The sequence below is a fragment of the Dendrobium catenatum genome, unplaced genomic scaffold (assembly GCF_001605985.2).
Source record: "Dendrobium catenatum unplaced genomic scaffold, ASM160598v2 fragScaff_scaffold_1220, whole genome shotgun sequence".
NCBI classification, from domain to species: domain Eukaryota; kingdom Viridiplantae; phylum Streptophyta; class Magnoliopsida; order Asparagales; family Orchidaceae; genus Dendrobium; species Dendrobium catenatum.
This window is the reverse complement of record NW_021319682.1, coordinates 11,432,490-11,459,289: the sequence shown is the minus strand read 5'-3', so window position 1 is coordinate 11,459,289 and position 26,800 is coordinate 11,432,490. Positions and strand designations below refer to the sequence as shown.

At 34.1% G+C, this 26,800-nt stretch overlaps 2 protein-coding genes across 3 annotated transcripts in view; both read left to right on the top strand.

The window, feature by feature from the left end:
* The first annotated feature begins 4,090 nt into the window (after window positions 1–4,090).
* Window positions 4,091–21,246, top strand: LOC110115164 (uncharacterized protein At1g51745). Of its 2 annotated transcripts, XM_020848309.2 has the most exons (4): window positions 4,091–4,641; window positions 7,699–7,943; window positions 8,043–8,756; window positions 19,417–21,246. In XM_020848309.2, exons 1-4 carry the CDS (start codon window positions 4,445–4,447, stop codon window positions 20,727–20,729), a joined length of 2,469 nt encoding a protein of 822 aa, XP_020703968.1. In that variant the 5' UTR covers window positions 4,091–4,444; the 3' UTR covers window positions 20,730–21,246. The 2 variants fall into 2 exon arrangements, with proteins under 2 accessions (XP_020703968.1, XP_020703967.1); XM_020848308.2 differs by having other exon boundaries at window positions 7,699–8,756.
* A 532-nt stretch (window positions 21,247–21,778) lies between these two features.
* The window catches only part of LOC110115186 (39S ribosomal protein L41-A, mitochondrial), a 13,319-nt gene continuing 8,297 nt past the window's right edge, over window positions 21,779–26,800 (top strand). Inside the window, exons 1-2 of the mRNA XM_020848356.2 lie at window positions 21,779–21,916; window positions 22,006–22,160. Coding sequence (XP_020704015.1) covers window positions 22,016–22,160 — 145 coding nt within the window. The 5' untranslated portion in view covers window positions 21,779–21,916; window positions 22,006–22,015. The remainder of the gene's footprint in view (window positions 21,917–22,005; window positions 22,161–26,800) is intronic.

Genomic DNA, 26,800 nt, shown 5'->3' with positions numbered 1-26,800 from the left:
AATGTTGCCTCTAGGGGTAGATTTCGTGGTAGAGGTCGGCGTAGATTGATTTGTCCGTTTATGTAGACTTGTCCCTGTTCTTTCTTCGGGTTTGCTATGCTTTATTATTTTTCGGTGTGCTGTTGCGCTGGATTTAGAGCAATGATGGGGCTGGGGCTCGCGTCCTTGTCGCTCTCGCTACTGGAAACATTTGGTGTGAATTCTTCGGATCGGCTGGATATTGTGTCACGACCCGACCCGATCTGGGACGGATCCCGCTCGCACCGGGTCGCGACCGGAACGAACAGACTGACTTACTGACCAGGATCTTGTTATGGAATTTGGTTCGGAACAGAATCTTCCAAATAGTTTAACTCAAACATACACACAGACACAGAGCTACTATGAATCATCAAATGCAGCGGAACAAAACATCTATCTTTTCTTTCTTTTTCTCAAAACAATCATCTACAAATACAGTACATGGCTCAGACAGAAAGAAACAGAGCAGAAAAGTCATGACTGTACAAAAATCAAAAGGTACAAAAAAATACCTACGGATCAGACACTGAAATCTATTCCTGGACTTCCTTCCCTTTCCCAGAACCTGAAAACCACTAGAAAACAAGAGTGAGCTCAACAGCTCAGCAAAGCGACAAACCTCCAATCAAAATTCTCAGAATCCAAAACCAAACACATCAGACAAATCCGTACAGAACTCAGAACAGAATCGGACAGATACCAAATCGGACAGATCAGAACGAAACAGATCAAATCAGAACAGATACGGACAGATCGTGCAAAATTTTGCTCAAAAATTTTGCACATAAACTATGCTCCTTTTTTAAATTCGGCCCAAGAAAATTTATTTATTACTTACTATTTCTTTTAATTAAGGTTTATTTAATTATTATCAAGTAGTTAGATATTAATTCTAATTTATAAAATATTTTTTGATATATAAAATCTTTTATTAATTTATTTAAATATTCATTCAATTAATTTAAATGAAACAAATATCTAGTCTACTTATAAACTTACAATAGTATGGATACAATAGCAAAAATTTTGCTCATATAAAATAATAACATATTTTATATATTTTGCTCAAAATTTATGTGCAAAATTTTGCTCAAAAATTTTGCACATAAACTATGCTCCTTTTTTAAATTCGGCCCAAGAAAATTTATTTATTACTTACTATTTCTTTTAATTAAGGTTTATTTAATTATTATCAAGTAGTTAGATATTAATTCTAATTTATAAAATATTTTTTGATATATAAAATCTTTTATTAATTTATTTAAATATTCATTCAATTAATTTAAATGAAACAAATATCTAGTCTACTTATAAACTTACAATAGTATGGATACAATAGCAAAAATTTTGCTCATATAAAATAATAACATATTTTATATATTTTGCTCAAAATTTATGTGCAAAATTTTGCTCAAAAATTTTGCACATAAACTATGCTCCTTTTTTAAATTCGGCCCAAGAAAATTTATTTATTACTTACTATTTCTTTTAATTAAGGTTTATTTAATTATTATCAAGTAGTTAGATATTAATTCTAATTTATAAAATATTTTTTGATATATAAAATCTTTTATTAATTTATTTAAATATTCATTCAATTAATTTAAATGAAACAAATATCTAGTCTACTTATAAACTTACAATAGTATGGATACAATAGCAAAAATTTTGCTCATATAAAATAATAACATATTTTATATATTTTGCTCAAAATTTATGTGCAAAATTTTGCTCAAAAATTTTGCACATAAACTATGCTCCTTTTTTAAATTCGGCCCAAGAAAATTTATTTATTACTTACTATTTCTTTTAATTAAGGTTTATTTAATTATTATCAAGTAGTTAGATATTAATTCTAATTTATAAAATATTTTTTGATATATAAAATCTTTTATTAATTTATTTAAATATTCATTCAATTAATTTAAATGAAACAAATATCTAGTCTACTTATAAACTTACAATAGTATGGATACAATAGCAAAAATTTTGCTCATATAAAATAATAACATATTTTATATATTTTGCTCAAAATTTATGTGCAAAATTTTGCTCAAAAATTTTGCACATAAACTATGCTCCTTTTTTAAATTCGGCCCAAGAAAATTTATTTATTACTTACTATTTCTTTTAATTAAGGTTTATTTAATTATTATCAAGTAGTTAGATATTAATTCTAATTTATAAAATATTTTTTGATATATAAAATCTTTTATTAATTTATTTAAATATTCATTCAATTAATTTAAATGAAACAAATATCTAGTCTACTTATAAACTTACAATAGTATGGATACAATAGCAAAAATTTTGCTCATATAAAATAATAACATATTTTATATATTTTGCTCAAAATTTATGTGCAAAATTTTGCTCAAAAATTTTGCACATAAACTATGCTCCTTTTTTAAATTCGGCCCAAGAAAATTTATTTATTACTTACTATTTCTTTTAATTAAGGTTTATTTAATTATTATCAAGTAGTTAGATATTAATTCTAATTTATAAAATATTTTTTGATATATAAAATCTTTTATTAATTTATTTAAATATTCATTCAATTAATTTAAATGAAACAAATATCTAGTCTACTTATAAACTTACAATAGTATGGATACAATAGCAAAAATTTTGCTCATATAAAATAATAACATATTTTATATATTTTGCTCAAAATTTATGTGCAAAATTTTGCTCAAAAATTTTGCACATAAACTATGCTCCTTTTTTAAATTCGGCCCAAGAAAATTTATTTATTACTTACTATTTCTTTTAATTAAGGTTTATTTAATTATTATCAAGTAGTTAGATATTAATTCTAATTTATAAAATATTTTTTGATATATAAAATCTTTTATTAATTTATTTAAATATTCATTCAATTAATTTAAATGAAACAAATATCTAGTCTACTTATAAACTTACAATAGTATGGATACAATAGCAAAAATTTTGCTCATATAAAATAATAACATATTTTATATATTTTGCTCAAAATTTATGTGCAAAATTTTGCTCAAAAATTTTGCACATAAACTATGCTCCTTTTTTAAATTCGGCCCAAGAAAATTTATTTATTACTTACTATTTCTTTTAATTAAGGTTTATTTAATTATTATCAAGTAGTTAGATATTAATTCTAATTTATAAAATATTTTTTGATATATAAAATCTTTTATTAATTTATTTAAATATTCATTCAATTAATTTAAATGAAACAAATATCTAGTCTACTTATAAACTTACAATAGTATGGATACAATAGCAAAAATTTTGCTCATATAAAATAATAACATATTTTATATATTTTGCTCAAAATTTATGTGCAAAATTTTGCTCAAAAATTTTGCACATAAACTATGCTCCTTTTTTAAATTCGGCCCAAGAAAATTTATTTATTACTTACTATTTCTTTTAATTAAGGTTTATTTAATTATTATCAAGTAGTTAGATATTAATTCTAATTTATAAAATATTTTTTGATATATAAAATCTTTTATTAATTTATTTAAATATTCATTCAATTAATTTAAATGAAACAAATATCTAGTCTACTTATAAACTTACAATAGTATGGATACAATAGCAAAAATTTTGCTCATATAAAATAATAACATATTTTATATATTTTGCTCAAAATTTATGTGCAAAATTTTGCTCAAAAATTTTGCACATAAACTATGCTCCTTTTTTAAATTCGGCCCAAGAAAATTTATTTATTACTTATTATTTCTTTTAATTAAGGTTTATTTAATTATTATCAAGTAGTTAGATATTAATTCTAATTTATAAAATATTTTTTTATATATAAAATCTTTTATTAATTTATTTAAATACTCATTCAAACATCTAGTGTACTTATAAACTTATAATAGTATGGATACAATAGCAAAAATTTTGCTCATATAAAATAATAACATATTTCTCCAAATTTGACGCAACTGCGAAGTCAGATGAAAAGATTCGAACTTTCCGTGGGCCCGTTAAGTAAATAATTGCCTCATCCTTGTCGAGTAGAGCCGAGTGGATCTCGTCACCGCCTTCTCCTACTTAAGCATAATTTATTCGCGCATTTATTATATTTTTCTTAGTTAATCAATTCTGCAAAAAGAAATGAAGCCGAAAACTGAAACGAGTAGAACAAGAAAAACGCCGGAATCTATGGAGGTTCGTCTCCGATTCAGATTACGAAGACCAGTTTGATCGGCATCGAAGCCTCTGAATCTGAGACAGGAGGAGAAGAAGGCGAGGAACTCGGTGTTGTGACTGATACACTTGTGGGAAAGCTCGAGAACTATGAGATCGTATCCGATATGAATGGAAACCCTAAATTTCAGGCAGGAAGCTTCCGACCAGATCCGATCGGCAAAGGGGGTATTCGGCGAGCCGATATCCTTTTCCGGTGGCTGAGCTTTACTGGCGCATGGAATCCTCCGCTGCCGGAGACGGTGGAGGGGTCGGTGTCGATTGCGGCGTGGGTACGATTGTTTGGGTGCGGCGGAGGAATGGCTCTTGGTGGCCGGGTCGCATTCTCGGGTCGGATGAGCTGTCGGCGTCTCATCTGATGTCGCCGAGATCGGGAACGCCGGTGAAGCTCCTTGGGAGAGAGGATGCCAGCGTGTGAGCTTGCTTTTTGCTTTTTGGATTTTTTTGTCGTTATAAGTTAGAAACTTCTAAAACGTGTTTTGATGAAAGGATTGGTTTTGGGATGTTAATGCACCTGTCACCTCTTGAGGAAAAGAAAAACAATGTTAAGTTCTCACCAGTGTTTCTTTTCAGTTGTTTGGTGATTTTCTTAGTTCGGTCAGTATGTTTTGCATTGAGATGGATGTTACTGAACTGGAGAAATTTTATTGTTTTTAGTCGCCTGACCCTGCTTTGTTTGAGTTTGCTGTGTTTCTGTGACATTGAAATTGGAAGAGCAAGAACTTCCTAGCTTATTAGTGTCGAGGGAATTTTGTTTTGCATGCATTATATGCTAGCTGCCCATGGATTTTGTCTCGGGAAAGCTTGATATAAATAATGCTGGATTATTGTCTGTTGAATGTCTTTGAAGCAGATCCGAACTCCCATAGGAGGACCAGTTTGCTTATGAAGTTAATTAGACTTTTGAAGCGTTTCAGCTTTCTGATTGCTATAACGATGACATGTTTTGTACTTGTTGGCGTTTGTGAGAAGATAGAGTAATAACATGCTTGTTTGTAAGTAATGTAACCATAATTCCATTTTAAAATGCCAGCCATGGATAGTTCCTTAAACTGTTAGATTCGTGTTTTTTTAATAGTTTTCTTGAACATTAATATTGAGAAGCTATATCTAAAATTGTAAGCCTGTATGAAGCTTTATCTAGAGCACTCCTCATCCCATCACCATATTTCATCTCAAAGATTAAATTTTAAACAAGTTAGTGAGAGTTGGACAGTTATTGACTTTTAACAAGGCTATCTTCATGCTTGTGAATAACATAAAGAAATTCAACACTATTGATAAGTCTCATCTACTAATTCAAATGCACACCAGTTATTTTTACTGGGCACCTTTTTTTTTTTTCTAATTTTGACTTTATTGGATAAGTGGTCAGAGCTATGACTTGTCTATCATGCATGTTTGACTGAGTCAATATTGAAATGTATTGTATTTGATTTTTTGTAAAGCATATTAAAATGATAATCAATAATTTTGTGCAATATTTTCTTGTTAGTCATGTGGATTATGCCTTTTTGTCAGGACTTGCTTACTGGAACAATCACCATGTCTAGTTTTAGGTTTGTTGCATGCTGTAGTATTCATGGCGGCAGAGAGAGAATTTATCATCTTAGCATTAAATGGAAATTCCAAACACTTTTTGACAAATAGTTATGAGAAACTCATAGAAGATATGAGAGTTTTTATGTGAAAAATTTGGCAAGAGGGAAAATCTCGTCTCTCGAGGTTCGATTTAGTTTAAATGATTTTATTAGTGTGAGTTGTTTATTGGCAAAAGATGTCTTTCCTTGCATTTAGAGAAGACATTGATATAATATAGTGAACAATGGAAGATGCTTTCCATGGTAGAATTAGAAGCCTTGAGATGATGATCTTATCATAAAAAAAGTTAGTAGTAGTGTGGATAGTCATTCTTCTTATTAGGAATAGTGACTGATTCAATAACAGTGTTACTAATCCAATAGAAAGAAAAGAGTAGCCAATTACTAATTAAAGTAGTATAGTTGACTAATATCTTGCTTTATACATTGAATATTGCTTTCTTCTACTGCAACTAACTTTTAATATATAGTTTTATTTACTACGAAGTAACTATTTCATAATTCGAACAAAAGGCGCTAGTTTCTCTAAAAAAAGAAGCGTTTCAATGGACTTTTTAGAAAACAAATTTTAAGAAATTATATAGAAATTTGTGTTGCATTAGCACAACATAAAGAATAAATAATAACTTTGAGCGAAAAAAAAGAAGGAATTAACTTTGACCCCCGGCAGCCCCCATATTATGTTTCTTGGACAATATCATATTTCTTTTATCTAAATTTGTTTGCTTTTAGGTGATCATAAAATGTCAGATTCAGTTCTTATAGGATTATGAAGTAGCGTTACTGAGGGTGATGAAGAGGATTATGAAGTAGGAGACAATGTTGATGAAGATAATGAAGCTTTTTTAACATTTGCTGCTGATGATGATTCTCAAGAAGAGTAGATTAAATTCTTATTTGATCTTTAAAAAAAAAGATTGTAGTATTTGAATTATGAGATATTTGAATGTTACTTAGTCGAACTTATATATGTTATGGTTGTCTTTTATTATTATGATAGCTTGTCTCTCATTTTTACTTAGTCGAACATTTCATATTCATGCTTATTATTTTATAATTTTTATATAGCTTGCGCCATGTTCAAAATAGCGCGCGCCGCGCCGTGCGCTATGCGCCATGGCTCCAAATGAACCTTTGCGTCATGGTGCGCCATTCGCCGTTAACAGGTATGACTCATAGTCATTTCCACATTAGGGACTTGTCCCTCATTCCCAGGGACTTGTCTCTCCTTAAGGACTCGCCTTCGCAGATTCGTCTGACATGCCAAATCTCGAAGGCTCGCCTTAGGTGCTCGCCCATTAAAGACTCGTCCAAAGCACTTGCTTGAGAGGAGAGGGGAATGTTAAAAAAAGGGGGAGGCACATGTACATTATCTAGCTAATTCATGTGTTTGTGTTGGCCTATGTTGATTATATCCTGCACCATTTTTTGATTTATTCTAAGCATATTCTTTCCTGTAGTCCTTTTAACTTTATGAATAAGGGGTGAAAGCATATTTTAGACTTCATACTGTGCCAATTACTTACGAAGATATTAAAGTTTTCTACTTACATTCCATACTCACTAGTTTCACTCACTTAATTCTCTAGCTCTAAATAGTCAATGCGCTATTAGTAAGGTTGGATATCATTCACGTACAAATTTTGATTGAACAGTTGGACTCTTCCTTAGGATTGTAATTGAACTTCAGATCTTTCAATTGTATATTAAGATTGCAAATTTTCTTTCAATAATGATCATATGCTCTTTTGGCTCTGCATTGTCTCAAATGCGGATAAATTTGACTTAATTTGTTGGAAAATGTTTGGGTGCTTGTTTACCTCTTGATAGCTCCGTTCCTTCCTCATTTGTAACTCAGTTCATATTTCAGGGACTGGTACAATTTAGAAAAATCCAAACGTGTTAAGGCATTTCGATGTGGAGAGTTTGATGCTTGTATTGAGAGGGCTGAAGCTTCCCAGGGCACTCCTATAAAGAAAAGGGAGAAATATGCCCGTAGAGAAGATGCTATTCTTCATGCTCTGGAGCTAGAGAAGAAGCAGCTCGGGTTGCAGCAACGAAAACGGGGCATTGCTACATATGTTATGAGCAGAAAAAACAGTGGAAGTCATAGAAGTGAGTTCTCTAACCTCTGTTCTCCAGAATCCTACATGATACATGATGATCATGTTAGCGATAGGAAGTTGTCTGATAAACCACAGAACATTTTGACAGAAACAGATTTTTCTGAGGGGGAAGAGAATTTGAATGGCCCTACTTATGCAAACAATAGAAGTGTTAAGCAGTTCAGATGGGAAGATGATAATTCTGAAGTCATGCCTAGGATGAGAGGTCTTCAAGATTTTGGTCTTCGGACAGCCCAATCAAAAAAAAAGCTTTCTCAATTTGATAATTGGCGGAAATCCGGGAAACCTTTAGATAATTATGTTGAGGTGCCATCTGGTTCTGGGTGTAATCTGGAGGATGCCGTTCATGCCACTAATAGCAAAAACTGTGTATCAGTTAAAAGGAAGAGATCACAGAGCCGGTTGGTTGAAGAATCTCTCTTGAGAAAACGTGACCGTCGTCGACCACTTGTTCAAGTTTTGCAAAGCAGTGCAAAGTTAGCTTCTCATTTGTTTCAGTGCAATTACAATACTGTAGGGATTTCAATGCCCAGAGAAAAGGAGCAAGTGCAATCTATCTGTAGGGCAAAACGGAATAGATGCGCATATTTACCCCGTGATTCAGATGAGACTTTTGAGCATGCTGAGCATGATTCTGAGTCAATGCCAGAAAATCAGTTTGGGGCAAGCAAATTCCTTGATAATCCAGTTGATGTTGTTGAAGGATATATATCTTCTGGTATGATTGAAGCAAATGACTCAGATTCTTCAGAAGCTGACTATTTGGAACCTAATATGGGAGCACTGGCAAATATCTTAACAGGTATCATTTACTCTTACTTTGTTTTATATATTCTTTGTTCCTCTTGATTCACAATCTACTCTCAATTTTAAGTTTAATCATTTAGTTTGATTGAAAGATCTAAGTTTGGTTGCGCTTCTTTTTGGGAGACTGACTTTAGGTCTCTTTTACTTCAGCAAATGCCAACTTATGACTTCTAACGTAGAACGTTATAGAGTCTAGGATTTCTAAATGTGAATCTAAATCACATGCTATGATGATTTGGTGAGAGGAAGTGTTAATATGCAATTTCTGTTAGGATTTAATGAGAGAAAATGTTACACAATGATTATTAGGTACTAACCGTTAATAACAGAAAATGTATGAAGCCCAATTTTCAATGACCATTATAATCTCTTTCTAGAAATTAACAGTACAAAATAGAGAACATAAAAACATGCAATTGATGGAGATATTGTGTTCAAAGAAAGAAATTAGGAATCTGACATTTGAAAAAAGATAGCTGCACTTCCTAACCAATCATCACAAAATAAAGTAGATAGTGAAATTAAAGAAGGAAATAACATCAACATCAACATCAAGCCTTTATTTTACTACATGGGGAGATTAAAGAAGGAAGAAGAGAGGAAAAAAATAACAGGCCTAACACTTAGGGGATACCTTCTCTTCGAAGAGCTTTAGATGTCACACTTTTACCATATATATAGATTAAATCTCAAGATAATCTATCAACTATTTATTAGGGGTGTCAATTATTGACCCGACCCAAAAAATTCGGGTTAGGGTCAACCCGTTTAACAAACGAGTCGGGTTCGGGTCTCAACTTTTGACCCGTTTAAAAACGGGTCAGGTCCGGGTCAATCCGGTAACCCGAAATTGACCTGGTAACTCACTCATTTAGTCATTTTTTAAGTTTTCCCGCGTGGGGCTGGGAGGGAAAAGCCGAAAACTCCAAAAGCGAACGACAGTCACGGGTCACGACGTCACGTCGCTTGGCGAGTTGTCCGCGTCCGGCGTGCAACGTCCGCAGTCCTCACCTACTAGGCCTGTCCACATCCGGCGTGACTCACGACGCGTCGACGCCTGTCCAGTGTCATCACCGGCGCCAGACCGCCTCAGCCCTCGAGCCCCGGCTCGCGCTGCCGCTGGCATTTCCTGGCTGGCTGGCTTCGGTGACGTTCGCACCGACCGGCGATCGCGAACCTCCGTGCAGCCAGCGACTCCGGCACCGCCTCCGTCTCGCCCCATTTTTGAATCAAACGGGTCCGCGGGTCGGGTCGGGTCAACCCGGGAACCCGTGCGGGTCGGGTCCGGATTTAATTTCCTGACCCACTTAGCTAAACAGGTCGGGTTCGAGTTGACCCGTTTATACACGGGTCAAGTCGGGTTCGACCCGAACCCGACCTGTCAACCCGAATTGGCACCCCTACTATTTATATGTGGTTAATTTAATCCTGGAGCATACCGTTTCTCCAATTTAGCCAAGGTTAGCCCCTTGGCTATACGAAATTGATTCAAAATTATGCCATGTAGAAATTGTGATAAAAAATTGATCCCATTTTAGTAACTATACAATTGTTCCAAAATAGTCTCTCAAGTACTAAATTATGATCGATTTTGTACAGTCGAGGGATTAAATTGGAGAGATGTGATACTCTACGATTAAATTGGCCATTTACGAATAGCTGATGACCATTTTGGTATTTAACCCCAATAGATGTAATCTTAACATGCAATTAAAAAAAAATTATTCATACCAATGATGTCCCTTAAATGCCTGAATATTTGTATATTTAAACTTTCACGGAATAAACTCTGGATAAGGAGTACTCGATAAGCATAATAATTTGCCTTTGAGTGTACTGTATAAAGTTGCATAAGAGCTACAAATATAAATGCTTCTAAGTGAAACATTAAGTAGAAAAGCCATCATATACTAGTCCATGTTAAGTCACCCGTAGGAAGAGGAGCTGAGGAAGAATCACCTAGCAGTCATGGCATATAGCCATTGGAATAAGAACTGAAGAACCACAGGAAGGCACCATTGGCCCTTAGAAATAAGAATCAGGACCAACATAGGAATATGAATCCAACATAGAAACAGGAATCCCTTAGCTGAGCCAACATAGGAATGGTAGAAATCTCGGTAGTCCTCAACAAAACTGTGCAAATAAGAAAATAGGATCCCATGGAGGTCAAATCCAGGATCTAAATCCATCCATTCATCATATGAATGTCTTATTATTTATGGAATGTAAATACCAACTCTAATTGACTCATCTTCACTAATTATAATAAAAAAATTAAATAACACTATTTTGTTTTTTTTTGAATGAATATAGACTTCGAGCTCCACAAACTTTCCTATATTGGGAACTGAATTAATGTTTTAGTTGTTTCTTTTATTATAGTCCATTTAACTGTTGAAAGACGTGTAGAAGACTGTCTATTATTTGATGAGGCATCAATTTTTTTTTTGTATAAAATAAATTGCATTTGACTTTTAATAGGACACAATGGAGAAAAAGGATTCATGTAGCCGACCCCACGTAGTGGGATAAAGGCTTGATGTTGTTGTTGTTGTTGTATAAAATAAATTGCATACCTTACTTAGTATGGCATCTGTTATTTAATTTGGTGGGTTAAATTAATTAGGTTAAAATTTGCTTCTTTTCTAATTCTTTTCCAACCGCAAAGATTTTCTATGAGGCTATTGATAAAGAAGTAGCCATAGTTATCTTTGGTTTGTTGAAAATTGAACGTTAAGTTCATTAGGTAATGGCTATTAAAGTTGTGGTCAGTTGAAAATTTTACCCAAAATGCACTATTGTTGAAATCCTGAAATCCAGCTGTTCCCAGTACGAAGGATCCGACGGTCACAGAAATCAATCCGTGGGAAGCTCTCATGGATCACACCATAATGAAGGAACTAATTTAGGAAAGAGTATATTAGGGATTTTATGTATTAAATATGTAATTTGTTGTTTCCTTATTAAGATATATTGTAGAGATCTATAAATAGGGAAGATATTACTGAATAAAGGTAAGAATTTCCCTTAAACTTACTGTTTTAACATGGTATCAAAGCCACAAGAAAAATAGAGAGGAAGCCATCAAAATAAACCTTATCGGAGCAGATGGAGTCTAACGGAAGACAAAGACGAGGCATATCTACGGCCTATAGATGCAAGAAGGGACCGATCGACTATCGGTCGTGCTCAAGAAGCCGCTCGAGAGAAGACAACCACTGGCCGTTCAGAAGACGAAGCCGATCAGAAGCTCTGATGGTTGGACGCTCGTGACTCGAGGGAATGAAGCCACCTATCCGATCACGACCTTGGTCGCGGTCGGCACGCCTGTGTGCGACTTGGGGGGTGGAACCGCGACCTGTGCCCTAGTCCCAATCTGAGCCTTTTTCAAGGCTCGGCTGGTTTGGTTTTTTAAACCGGAAAAAAAGGAGGGGGAGAAAATCTTTATCATCGACCTTTATTGTCGACAAGGGAATTTTTTTTTCGGGAAGCCTTCATTGCTAACCAAGGTCATATAGATAGTCTTAATTACTATCATTCAACACTATAATGTCAGAAATTAATTCCTCACAGAACACTGACCACACTGAGGAGTTGATGGTGCATCAAGGATGGGGTGACCTCCAAAGCATGCAACCTTCCTATCGTCTAAATGGGAAGAACTACCTAAAGTGGTCTCAATCTGTGAAGACCTATTTAAAGGGAAAAAGGAAAAATTCACCACCTTCTTGGAGGAGGACCAAGACAAAAAGATCCTACTTTTGGGGCATGGGATGAAGCAGACTCCATGATTATGTCATGGTTGTGGAATTCCATGACTCCAGAAATTAGTGATACATTTATGTTACTTTCCACTGCAAAGGACGTATGGGATGCTGCCAGACAGACCTTCTCCAAAGCTCGTGATGCGGCTTAAATCTTTGAAATTAAAGTCAAAGTTAGAAGCACAAAGCAAGGGAGTAAGACTATGACGGAGTAGGCCACTCTTTTATAAAATCTGTGGCAGGAACTTGATCACTATAGATGCATAAAAACTAGATGTCCGGAAGATGCTGTGATCCTAAAGAACTTTCTTGAAAAAGATAGAGTTTATGATTTTTTTGGAGGACTAAATGCAGAATTTGATCAAGTTAGAGTCCAGATCCTCGGTAAAGAAGAGACATTATCACTTAACGAAATCATTTCTCTCATCCGTGCGGAAGAAAGACGATGAGGAGTGATGTTAGAACCAAAGGTCGTTGAAAGTTCAGCAATGGTGATGAACAAAGGTCATGGATGGAGAAAGGTAAAGATTCTTCAAAATTCAAAGACAATGACTCACTTTGGTGTAGTTATTGCAAAAAATCTAGACACACAAAGGAAACGTGTTGGAAAATACAAGGAACCCCCCCCCCCCAAACAAGGAGTGGAATAAAAAAGGTGAAACAATGAGTACATCGCATGCCAACAACACTATAAGCCAGCCCACCCCAGGAGTACAGTCCAACCTTGTAGAATTCATTAAAGAAGATATTAATAAATTGAAACGACTCCTTGTATCTCTTGAAAAATCAAATGCATCTTGTTCACTTGCACTCTCAGGTAAGACTCCAATTTTTATTAGTTTAAGTGCTTCTAGAAATCATTTAAAGGAATTATGGATCATTGATTTAGGAGCCACATATCACATAACCCACTCGCCTACCCTTTCATCAACTATACTACTTGCCCAAACAACAAGAAAATTATCACTGTTGATGGTTCTCTTACCACAATAGCAGGCCAAGGAGACATTAGATTATCTCCCTCACTCACCCTGAAAAATTTGTTCCACATACCACAATTATCCATAAACCTAATATTAATACAAAAACTTACCACAACAACAACATCAAGCCTTTGTCCCACTACGTGAGGTCGGGCACATGAATCCTTTTTCGTCATTGTGGCCGATTAAAAGTCAAATTATCAAATACAAAAATTTACTAATGACCATAATTGTCAAGCCTTATTTGACCCTACTTACTGCTTATTTTAGGACCAGAGATCGGGGGAAGAAGATTGTGCTTACGAAGGAGAAAGCAGGATTGTACTACCTGGAAGAACTAAACCAATCTAAAAATAGCTGCTCTATGTTATCCTTAGTTGATAAGAATTCCATTATTTGGCTTCATCATTATAAGTTAAGACATCCATCTTTTGATGTCTTAAGACATATGTATCCATAACTTTTTCAGAAATTAGAAAATAAAAATTTTCATTGTGAAACTTGTGAGTTGGCTAAACATAAAAGAACCTCATTACAAAACAAAAGTGAGAGATGTGATACTTCTTTCTACCTTATTCATAGTGATATATGGGGACCCTAAACAATTCTCAATATCTCTAGGGCATGTTGGTTTGTGTCATTCATTGATGATTGCACTAGAGTTTCTTGGATCTATCTCCTTAAAAATAAATTTGATGTTAGCATCATTCTTCTCATTTTTCATACCATGATAAAAAAACAATCAATTCAGGGTAAAGATAAGGAGATTTCACTCCGATAATGTTAAATACTATTTCAACCAAACCCTTTCCTACTACTTCCAAAGTGAAGGGATCATTCATGAGTCCTCGTGTGTTCACACCCCACAACAAAAGGGGGGTTGCAAAAAGAAAAAAAATTGTCACCTTCTAGCCTCCACCCAAGCTTTCCTATTTCACTACAATACACTCAAATCCTATTGGGGGGAAGCCCTTCTAACTGCAACTTATCTTATAAACCGACAACATTCAACAACCTTATGACTCAAAACTCCAATGGAGATTTTGTCCTCTTTTTATCCTGAGTTCTGAACCCATCATAATCTTATACTCATAATCTTTAGATGTACTGCCTACGTTCATATTCACAGCCAGGATAAAGGAAAACTATATCTAAGAGCACTCAAATGCATCTTTATTGGCTATTTAGCTACCTAAAAAAGTTGTAAGTGTTATCATCCATCCATAAGAAAAACCCTTGTCTCTATTGATGTTACCTTTGATGAACAAAATTCCTATTTTTTAAAATCTCATCTTCAGGGGGAGACTGAACTTGAGGAAGATGAGAAAAATAAACTAGCACCTTTTGATCTTTCACCTCAAACCAATCCACCTGAAACCCAGGATATGGAAAACAATGACAAAGCTGTCATCAGATTTGGGAAGGTTTACTCCAGGCGTACAAGCTTAAGTTGTGCTCCAAAGCAGATCCAAGAATCTGAACTATCTCCTGAAAATAAGGTAAGCTCACTACCTCCCTTATACCCTATAACAAATTCTCATCCTCACACAAATTTTTTGGTTACATTACAAGATATCAATATTCTTAAAGATATTTCTGAGGCCTTATCTGATAAAATTGGAAAAATGCCATGAGAAATGAAATGCAGACCCTAGAAAAATTAATGCATGGGAGATCGTCAATCTACCAATAGGCAAAAAACTGGTTTGCTGCATGCAAATGGGTGTTCTCAATAAAATACAAAGCTGATGACACACTTGAAAGATATAAGGAAGATTGGTGGCAAAAGGGTACACACAAATATATGACATTGACTACCAAGAAACTTTTGCACTTGTAGCCAAGATGAATACTGTTAGAATACTACTCTCACTAGCAGCCAAGTACAACTAGCATTTGAAGCAATTGGATGTGAAAAATGCATTCCTGCATGGGGATATGGAAGAAGAGATATTTATTAAAATATCATCAGGCTTTAAGGAAAAATCTGAAGGTAACAGAGTGTGCAGACTAAAAAAGGCTCTATATGGGCTCAAACAATCACCAAGGGCCTAGTTCGAAAAATTTTCTAAATTCATGCTTCTTAATGGGTATCGACAGAGTCAAGGGGATCATACATTATTCTTTAAACACTCAGACTCAAGGGGAGTCACAATATTATTGGTATATGTTGATGATATTATCTTAACTGGAAATAACAAAGAGGAGAAAGTTAGTTTAAGAAAAAATCTTACTAAGGAATTTGACATCAAAGAACTTGGTAGACTAAAATACTTTCTAGGAATTGAAGTAGCTCACTCTAGCAAAGAAATATTTATTTCACAACAGAAATACATCAAAGATCTTCTGAAAGAAACAAGTAAACTAGCTTATAAACTAGCACCGACACTAGTAGAACCTAATATTAAACTGGGGGAAGCTAGAGAGGATCCATATGTGGATAAAGGGGCCTACCAGAGACTTGTAGGGAAATTAATCTACATTTCCCACACTAGACCAGATATAGCATTTTTTGTAAGCATGTTCAGTCAGTTTTATGCATAATTCAAAGCAGGTTCACATGCAAGCGGTAGACAGGATATTGCACTACCTTAAAGGAAACCCAGGAAAAGGAATTCTCTTTAAGAGAGATCACAGAATAGCCCTAGAAGTATACACGGATGCTGACTATGCGGGATCACCTGTTGACAGAAGATCTACCTTTGGATACTGCACATTTCTTTGGAGGTAACCTAGTTACATGGATAAGCAAGAAACAGAATGTTGTGACAAGATCTAGTGCAAAAGTATAATATCGAGCTATGGCCTTGGGAATATTTGAGCTACTATGTATTATAATAATCCTAAAAGACTTAACGGTTAAGTGGGATGAGCCCATGAAACTATATTGTGACAACAAATCAGTAATCAGCATAGCCCACAATATAGTCCAGCATAACAGAACCAAGCACATAGAAGTGGACATGCATTTTATTAAAGAAAACTAGACAGTGGTCTAGTAAGTGTCGACCATGTATCATCAATGGATCAACTTGCAGACATCCTTACCAAAAGATTGGACAGTTATGCCTTTCTCAGAATGATTGACAAGTTGAGAATGACAGATCCATATTTTCCAGCTTGAGGGGGATTGTTGAAATCCTGAAATCCAGCCGTTCCTAGTACGAAGGATCCGACGGTCACATAAATCAATCCATGGGAAGCACTAATGGATCACGCCATAATGAAGGAACTAATTTAGGAAAGAGTATATTAGGAATTTTATGTATTAAATCTGTAATTTATTGTTTCCTCATTAAGATATCTTGTATAGATCTATATATAGGGAAGATATTATGGAATAAAGACAAGCTTTTCCCTCAAAATTACTGTTTTAACAACTATAAATATAGAAATACTCTCATTTATTTTTTCAATCAAGCTTAAAAATACCATGATTAAATTTTCAGGTTTGTTGGCTTTTGTAATATGTATTGACTTTTCCTTCCATAGACAACTTAATAATACTTTTTTTTAATTGCACTGTCTTTGTACTAGTGCTCATACATTCATCTGATGAGGTCTGTCCAGGTTACTTTGTCAAGTTCATTGATTGTCCTAATTCTTGTCACATTCATAGATTGGTGGCTATCTGACTTGTTGGATATGTTTTGAGAAATATAGAGTGCTGCATGTAATAATAGTTAGAATAGGCTTGCACATCCTTAGTGTATTATATTTATGACTTTCATGAATTATGTTAATAGAACTTTCAATTTTGTATTTTGAGATATTTTCAATGGAAAAATAATTACCTAGCACGCTGAAATTTCATAAGTTAAAGATATGTTGATGGAGATTAGCATATTAGCGTGTTATTATGAACTTTTAAGTTTTTTTAATTTCTATTTTCTAACCTTATTGTTTGTCAATATTATTCATTTTGTAGTATAGTAAGTGATGTAGAGATATTATAGAACTATGAGTACTATATTATATAGGATGTCTCAAGTCTAAGATTTCTAATGCATATCTATTATGTGTTGCAAAAGCTCTTGCAATATACAAAATTCACAGCTTACAAAATTTTGATCTTTAACAAATGGCCTGCTATCTTTGATGAAAATTAACAACCAATTGGAAATCAATTCAGATGAAATTTCAATGGGCTTTTATACAACTTGAAATTATACTCACGTAAATAATTTGAAATCCATGCGCTTGTTTAAAATCATATTTAATTGAGTTTTCTTAAAATAAATCACAATCTCAAACTAATAATAAAATTTAGAATAAGAAAAAATAGAAGAAAAATGAATTCAACAAAGCAAGCCTCGTGCTTGTAAAGCAAGATAATCTCTTCAAGAAATTTTCATTCCTCTTACTTGATCAAGGAATTGACTTCTGAAAGTTGAAGGAATAGGATATCCAAGTAGAGAATTTTTTTTTTTAAAGTAGAGAATTTTATTTAAAATTCAATTGTTATTTTTGTATTAACCTTAGCATCATATTTATGATCACAAAATTCCTTGGAATAGGTCAAAAGATTAGCATACGCTTATTGTCCGAAAATAGAGGAAATGCTGATAACAGAGGAAAAAATCCTGCCAACCTGATAAAAGCTACAAAATAACTATAGGTGCTGTTACAAAATATGGGAAGGAAAATTGTTAGATCCTACACTATAGATAGTTGTAATAGAACTCACCAAAAGGCCTAGCCACAAGTATTGATAATATAAGAGTACTGAATCCAAAACTCTTTGCTAAACTCGCTAGGGTCACTAAAGCCACTGATAGAGATACATTAAATAATGAGAATTCCAAAAAACTCGAACAAAAGAAGGTTTGAAGAAGCCAATGAGTATCATAATGCTTGAATAAAGGAAGGATCATAGAAACTAAGTAATTCTAGAAAGTCACAACGACAAAGGACTTTGCCAAAAATTAAAAATTTTATTATGATATAATATGTTATGCATATGCATACAAACTCTTACAAAATTAAAGAGAAAAGGATCAAGATGGTCTCTCAACTCTTTGTGAGGGCCAATTTGGCCTCTCAACTCCTTAAAAATGGTCATCTTTGGCCATAACATCAAATTTTAGGGTTAATGGTATTAAATTAATGGGTGTTTTGGTCATTTTTAATTAAATTATTTATTTTCAAGTAATAATATTTTAAAAAAGATATATTATTAAACATTTCTTTATTAAAAAAATTAGTAATAAAATATGATATTTTATAAAATATGACCAAAATTTTTGAAATTAAAACTAAAATTATTATTAATTTTTTTATTAAAGTAACGTCTAATAAATTTTTTTAGAAAATTATATTTAATAAATATTTAATTAAAAAATGTTCAAAATATTCTTATATTTAACACCATTAATTCAAACATTGGATGTTATGACAAAAAATATCTCATTTTAAAGAGTTGAGTGACCAAATTGGTTTCTTAAAAAAGTTGAGGATCATTTTAGTCCCTCACAAAAAGTTGAGGGACCATTTTGATATTCTTCTTGAAAGTTATTTATGTCCACTTTCTTTTTGCTAATAGGTTTGACATACTCAAAACTATTTCACCTGTATATCAGTTGATATTTCAATAACATTAACATATAATTTTTCCCTCGTTAAAATTATATGTTACATACTCAATCTTTATTAATCCTAAACCTATGGTCCTTTAAAAATTTTCTCATAGTTCTAACTATTCAGTTTGTTCTGAAGAGTATTTCCATATCAAATTTAGGATATTTGTTAATACAGTTCACTGAGGGATCACGCCTTGAAAAATTTTTGTAAGCTTTTAGTCTTCTAAAATTTTATAATGGATCAGATCTAGAAGATTTTTTTTTTTTATTTCCTTATCTTTTTCTGCTATTGTTCTTTGATATGATTTTACTCGTTTGATCTGCAGATACCGCACATGTACTGCTACCAGGATCAAAAGATTGTGAAGCTCCTGAATTTCAAGTTTCAGACAAGTTTAGGAAGCTAAATGACCCTCATTCTGGACTTATTTCTCAGCTAAATGAGCACATTACAGATGTATCTGCAGAAGTTGGAGTTTCCAAGTGGCATATGAAGGGGAAGCGGAACTGTAGAAATATAGGAAAGAGACCCATGGATGCAAGTGATGGAAAGATCAATTCTGCAGAGAACTGCAATGGCTTCATGAATGAAACCACATATGAAAACAAAGCAAGCAGTTTGAATTTTGAAAGAGCAGAGCTATCCAACGAAAGAGCCCTAAGTTGGAGAAGGGAATCCTTCTATAATTGTGATGAGAGTGATCTGATCGATAAGGATTTAGCTGAAAACCAGTTGAATTTATATGACGATTGGAGAAATCCTGTCTCTTTGCAGACTACCAAAGACGATGGGAGAAACCACAGCAGCCTCAGCCTCAATGATTCTGACAACCATTCCCCTTCTATCTGGGAGGCTGATGGTCCATCTAATCTAACTCACAGTACATTCTGGGAGGAGCCAACAGAAAATTTCCACCCTGTTTATGCTAGCGACATTGTCAATGAAATGGAGCCCTTTCTGGTTGATGTGGATCTCAAGGTTGAAGCTAGCTATCAAGGCGAGCATGTCCCTCTGGTTTCTTTGATGAGCAGACTCAATGGCAAGGCAATAATTGGTCACCCTGTTCAGATCGAAATACTCGAAATTGGCTCAACCATTCATCTTTTCTCTAAATTTGATGTTATTTCTGACGAAACTGCGGCGCCACAGCCCATGTGGCGGACTGGAAGAAGAACTGCAATGCAAAGAGTTCCTCGTGTCAACCCATTAACTACTGCTGTAGATGATGAGGATCCTTCAGATCATGGAAGCAAACCACCATCTAATAAGAAGCCATATTCTGGCTACTTAAATCATCAAACAAGGCTCCCAAAAAAGAGCATTTTCCATACTCGATCGAAGAAGTTCCAGAAGAAAATTTCGAAGAGGTTAAGCTCGTCGAGTCAGAAAACAAGAACCTTATCTTCCTTTGCATCAGGTGACAAGCTTGATGATGAGAGCAGTGGTGTTAAGCTAACCAGAAGCAATAATGATATAATGGAAGGCCTAATCAAACCTGAGGGTTCTGTGCCACTTGTGGCTTGCGTCCCTGTGAAAGTTGTGTTCAGTAGGTTGTTGGAAGCCGTCGGCAAACCATCAGCAGCGGCGGTAACTCGTCGCATTAGAATGAACAGTCCAGCAATCAGAGCTCCATCATAGCCATCTGTGCGGTATATTACTTTTGAATCTTAAACAAACAAAGAGAAGCTTGAAACCGAGCTGGGAATTCCGCCATTAATGCCTGAAGTTTCTTAGCTCATAGTTGCATGTATTGAAGGTGGATGTGCCTTCCCAGAATCATTATCAGGAAATTCTGTTAAATTCAAGTAAGTTCAGTAGAAAAATGTATTGTATTGTTGTTCAAAGTATCCTGTATCTTATTCAAATAGAAATTAGAGACTTGGCTTAGTTGAGCTTCCATGACAATTGCTTCCGAGAGCACCAGCTGCCTCAAGGTAAGAGCTTTTGTGGGCTCTCTTGTAAAGTACTAACGGCAACTTTTGTTATTTAAGCTTTGTTGCTACAGATTCGGCCTAATAAATTTGCAGAATTCTTGTAAAAGAACATTAGAATTAGTTCAATTTTTGTAATCGGTATTATGTTGATGTTTCCTGTATCTATGTGATGTGGAACAGAAAAAAAAAATTAAATCAAATGGTTCTGCTATTGACCAAAATATTCTGAGAGTTTTATGAACTGCATTGCTGCCTTTTCCAATATTTGAGAGGATGTGAACTGTTTATCAAAATATATGATGGATTCAGATTTGAGCTGCTAATTTTAGCTACTAACTTTCTTCTTGTGACCATTAGAAGAAGACATGTTAAATCTTTAGCAGAGGCTTTGACAGTTTATAAAGCTCAGCATTTGAAGGAAATGCTATAGTTTAATCAAAATAATTTTTGATTACATATTAATAATGATTATAGTTAATTAAATTTAATATATAATTTTGTCGTAATTAAAAAAAAACTCTTATCTACATTTTTCTTTGGGAGATTTACATACATATTATTCTATTTACATATTTAACATTTAAAATTTTAATATTATATACATATTATTTATATTTTATTTTCATTTTAAATATGAGTAGTAGAAATAAAATATATGTGCTATATTTGTTATTAAAATAATATATGGTGGTATGTATGTAATATTTAAATTTTAAATATTTGATACGTAAATAAGATGGTATAGAGTGATATCAGATATGTTTGTTAATTAGTTTTGGTTAGCTCTTTAAGCCGTATCGTCTAACCCTCCCCCGCCACACTCTGCCCTTTGCTCCTCACTGCGCCGTCGCTGGAGCTGATCCTCTTCATCTTGGTCGATTTACCTTCTCGGTGACAACCTTGTTTTCATCTTCTACATTTCCGATATTTTCCATTACGAAATTTCTTTTCATCTCCATATCTTGTAATTCTGGTTTTAGGTTTGTAGAGATGCCGCTGGGTTTGATAATTGGATTAGGGAGAGCGATGCGGAGGAAGAGGACATCTTCGCTTAGTATACTGTCATCAAAAAGAGCACCTCGGGATTATTACAAGGGAAAGAACTGCAAGCCCACTGGCTTCCATACTCGTAAAGGTCATGCTTTCTCTTTCTTCGAAGGCCTTCTCTGTCTTTGACTACGTATGGTTTCCATCACTTTCTGCATTACGTTGTTCTTGAGCTGATCTAGTTATAATATTTAGTTCGTCATTTTTGTTTGTGAAATGAAAATTGGGGATACTCCGTGTTTTTGGGAAATGCATTAGGCCATCTCTAACCGAAAAACCCTACCTAAATTGATCATGGATCTTGTTGAAGTTTAGGGTTGGCTGAACTTTGCACAAATCTGATGCTCATCAGAAATGCCCGGACCTTGACGTGCAAATAGTAGTTATTGAAGATAGAGGCCGATTATCTCCAAATATCCCATTATCACGTCTCTCGTAACCTAAAGTTTGTGTCCTAGTGCTGACACTATCGCAATAGGCCTTGGCTAACATCATCCCTTGATTCGTCAACCAATCGTCGCTGTGGCGCCACCATTGTCACCTGGAGGCCGGAGGTTTCATCATTTTCGGAAAGAAAATTGGAGAGGCCACATACCTGTTCATTCAATGCAACCGACAACAGTCATAGTATCCTCACATTATTTCAAGATTATAGGTGATGTTGAGTTACCTAAAAGTTTGTTAGGCTATTGTCATCCTCCATGTTCTGCAATAACTGCATTTGTCCGACTACCACCTTCTCCAGTGACATGGTAGTTGCATCTTTCATATAAGAATAATTCTATGGATTGGGAAGGGTAAGACGTCTTTGATCTAACTAAGCAGGTTAAATTCAATTCAGCCCAAAATCAATTGGTTTAGGTTCCAGTTTCTCTACAAATTTTTGTGAGGTGGTCTACTTCACTGATAGTATGCTTGAGCTCTACAACCATTGTTTATAGTTATTCTAATGTATCTTGTGGCTGATCTCTATAGGTAGAACCTCAAATAAGCATTTTGACTTGTTTAAGTATCATTTAGATTCTTGACTAAGATAAAAAGGGAGAGTGAGCATATCTTCAAGGATAATTCTATAATAACAATCTATGTAGGCATTTCAATATATGCTAAACTCTTTAGACTTAGAAGCGCTCTAGTTTTGTTTAAAATAGAGGTTAAGATGATGGAAACTGTGATCATTCTTCATGCTGTGGTTGAATTGATCTTCATTATATGCACTGAGACCTATCAAGTCAGCCAAAGGGATTTCTCTCCTAACCAACCAAATTGACTTTTACTTTTAGGGCCATTTAGTTACTTATTTATAAAAATATATTTTAGAAAATAATGATGTTGTTTCATCATTTTGAGTGTCAAAATTAAATCATTACTTTTGAAGGGTTTTTTAGGAGGTTTGTTGAGTTTGAAATAAATATTGGCATGTAATTGCATCCAACCAAATGATTGATTTAACAAATTACATCATTTTTCAATATGTGATTTCTAACTTCAAGCAACCAAATGAGCCATTAGTTCACACAATCGATCCATGGTTAGAGTATTTTGATTGGAGTAAGCATCCTCGAGGTAGTCTAACTTCTCTTTTAGCTTATTGTGTGTAGTTGTGATTTAAAGTGATACGCATTATTCATGAACCATCTTGGCATGCAAGCATATGTAATCATCTTTAAAATCTAGGCTAAAATGTTGGAAAGAGAGGCCGCCCTTCACAATTCAACTAGAAAAGCTATGGTTAGGGAAGTTTGCAAATTTGCAAAGGGATCACCCTAGTATTGCTTTTAGTTCACACATTTGATTTTATGTTCAAAATATCTTGAATAAAGTAAGCACCCTCGAGTTACTCTAAAATCATTTTGGACTTATTACGTGTAGTTTTCTTCTAAACTAGCATGCCTATTTTTAAGAAATATATTGGCACATGTGGTGTATTTATTTTTCTTCAAAATATTGCCTATGATGATGGAAAATGAGAACTCCTTCACGATTTTGCTGGATTAGTTTTATTTGTATGATTTATGATTTGCAAAGTCCACAAATTCGCAAAAGGTTCTCCCTCTTATTCTAGCCAAATTGAATTGCTTTTACTTCTCATGTTTGCTGTAAGTATTATGATTGGAGTGAGTGCCTACGAGGTAGTCTAACTTCTCGTTTAGCTTATTGTGTGAAGCTTTGATTTGAAGTGACAAGTTTACTATCTTTGAACATGAGGTGTGTCTAATTTTCTTCAAAAGAAAGGTGAAATGACAGAAAGTAAAACCAACATTCATGATTTAGTTAAATTATTCTGCAATGTATGCAACTCTAGAAGTTTGTAAAATTGTGAAGGGATCCCCTATAATATAGCCAAATTGAATTTATTTTAGCTCACTCAATTGAACTGAGGTTCAACGTATTATGATTCGAGTGAGCATCCTCGAGGTAGTCTAACATCGATTTTTGCTTATTGTGTTTAGTTTCATTTTAAAGTGATATTCCTACTTTCAAGAACCATATTGGCCCATGTGGTATGTCTGGTTTTATCAAAATCTTGGCTATGTTTCTTGGAAGTGAGAACACCCGTTTTTAGTTTATGAATTATGACTTAGAAAGTTGATGAATTTGCAAAGGGTTCTCCTTCCTATTTTAACCAAAATGAATTGGTTGTTGATATGAGGTTCAAAGTATTATTATTGGAATAAGCACCCTTGAGGAAGTCTAACTTCACTTTTATCTTATTTTTCTCAATTGATTAATTCTAGGTAACTATATTGGAACATAAGGTAAATCTAAGTTTTCTTAAAATTTTGGATAAAATGATGGGAAGTAAGATCACCTTCATGATTTAGTTGGATTGATCTTGAATGCATGAAAAATGTTTTAGGAAGTTATTGTATTTGCAGATAGATCACCAACCTAATTTAGTGAAATCAAATTATCTTTAGTTCATTTTGTTTATGTGAGGTTCAAAGCATTATTATTGGAGCAAGCTCCATAAAGGTAGTCTAACCTTGTATTTGGCTTATTGTATGCAATTGCAATTTAAACTGACAAGCATACTTTCAAGAATTATCTCGTCATGTTAGGTACATTTAGCATGCAATAGGTTGTCATTGTTTTCCTAAATTCTCCCCCTTAATATTATTAATTGGCACCCACCATATCGCTCATCAATACTATGTCTATAAGTGATAACCCCTCAATTGGTAGATACTGACATTTAAATGCCCGCCGCGAAGTGTTATGACCAATTCTTCTCAATTTAGGTGTTGATCCCCTTGCTTTAAGCAAATTTTGACCTTACCTACACGAAAAAGGCACTAACCTTCTCCTGATCTTAAATACAATCACTATATTTACGTAGCACAATCCCCTCTGTTAAGTGAACGTGCTTCTTGAAAAGGGGCAAGCCCCTCTTCGCCACTTCCAATGCCAATTTTAAAGGGCGGATGCTTCTTAATTCCTTTTGATGAGCCTGCCACATGATTTATTGTTTGTTTTTGGTTTATAATTTTCAAGTTTGGGTTTGATCATTCATGGTTCTAGAGGACCTATAGCATTGATCATTATGCTTGGTCAGTACAACACAGACTAACTGACTCAAGTTATGGGTATCTCATTCAAATGCACATGAGGCATACATTTTGATGATGGAGTGGCCTTCATCATGATTGACACTTTACCATTGCCTTTTACTTTTTTTGTCCATTCATGAATAGCGCTTGTTTGAATGGTATAAATCAAACCTTACTAAGCATTTTGATTCATTTTCAACTCCATAGTATTGGAATCACGTGGGTTTATTTCAGAGGCAAAGCTATAACTAAATGAAAAGGACTGCCTTTAGATGGTTTCCCTCCTATTTTTATTAAGCTAACCTTTATAGTCAGTGCTATGATTTTGCAAGTCAGCATATTAAAAAGGAGATCTCCATCCTAATTTTCCATAATTCTGAGAGTTGATAATAGGGCTACAAATGAACCGAGCGTTCGACGAGCTACTCGTGGCTCGGCTCGATAAGGGCTCATTTATGTTCGTTTGATAAGGTAAATGAACAAGCTTGAACAACTTTGACAATACTCGATAGCTAAATAAACAAACTTGAACACCCTGACGTTCGGCTCGTTTATGTTCACGAACAAGATCATTTAGAGCCCGTGAACATGCTCGTTAAGAAACTTGATTAAAATATTTAAATATAACATTATTTAACTATTATAACATTATTTTATATATATATATATATATATATATATATATAAACAAACTATGACTTTCTTTAAAAAAAAAAAGGACAAAAAAGAAAAAGAGAGGAAAAATAAACCAAAAAAGAAAAAAAAATGAAATATTTTGATGCATTTTGCAAATTTTTTCTTCATCGTCGTCACTACCATATCGAAGGTATAAACTCTCAAAACTCAAAGCTTCAAGAGCCCATCTTTGACGCTTGCAACGTGGCAAAAATAAACACATATATATGTTTTTCTTAACGTGATGGGAGGAAGTTCGTCGTGATGTTTGCGATGAAGCGGGTAATCATCAAAAGTCTCATTTCGACATCCATGGTGTACCAGAAAACTGCATATATATGCTTTTATTAATGCGGTGGAATGGGAATCCGGTACGATGCTTATGCGAGGCAGGGTTACTTATAAGTACCTTTGAGTAAGGGATAGCCAAGTGTCTTATAAAATAGGTACCTTTGAAGACCTTATACCCCCCTTTATTGGCATGGTTGGAATGAAGACTCCG

Excerpts from the sequence above, each read along its gene's own strand:
- LOC110115164 (XM_020848308.2), top strand. The coding sequence starts at position 4,445 with ATGGAATCCTCCGCTGCCGGAGACGGTGGAGGGGTCGGTGTCGATTGC. Across the intron at positions 4,642-7,698 it reads GGGAGAGAGGATGCCAGCGT|GGACTGGTACAATTTAGAAA; the intron begins GTGAGCTTGCTT and ends TTCATATTTCAG. Across the intron at positions 8,757-19,416 it reads ACTGGCAAATATCTTAACAG|ATACCGCACATGTACTGCTA; the intron begins GTATCATTTACT and ends TTTGATCTGCAG.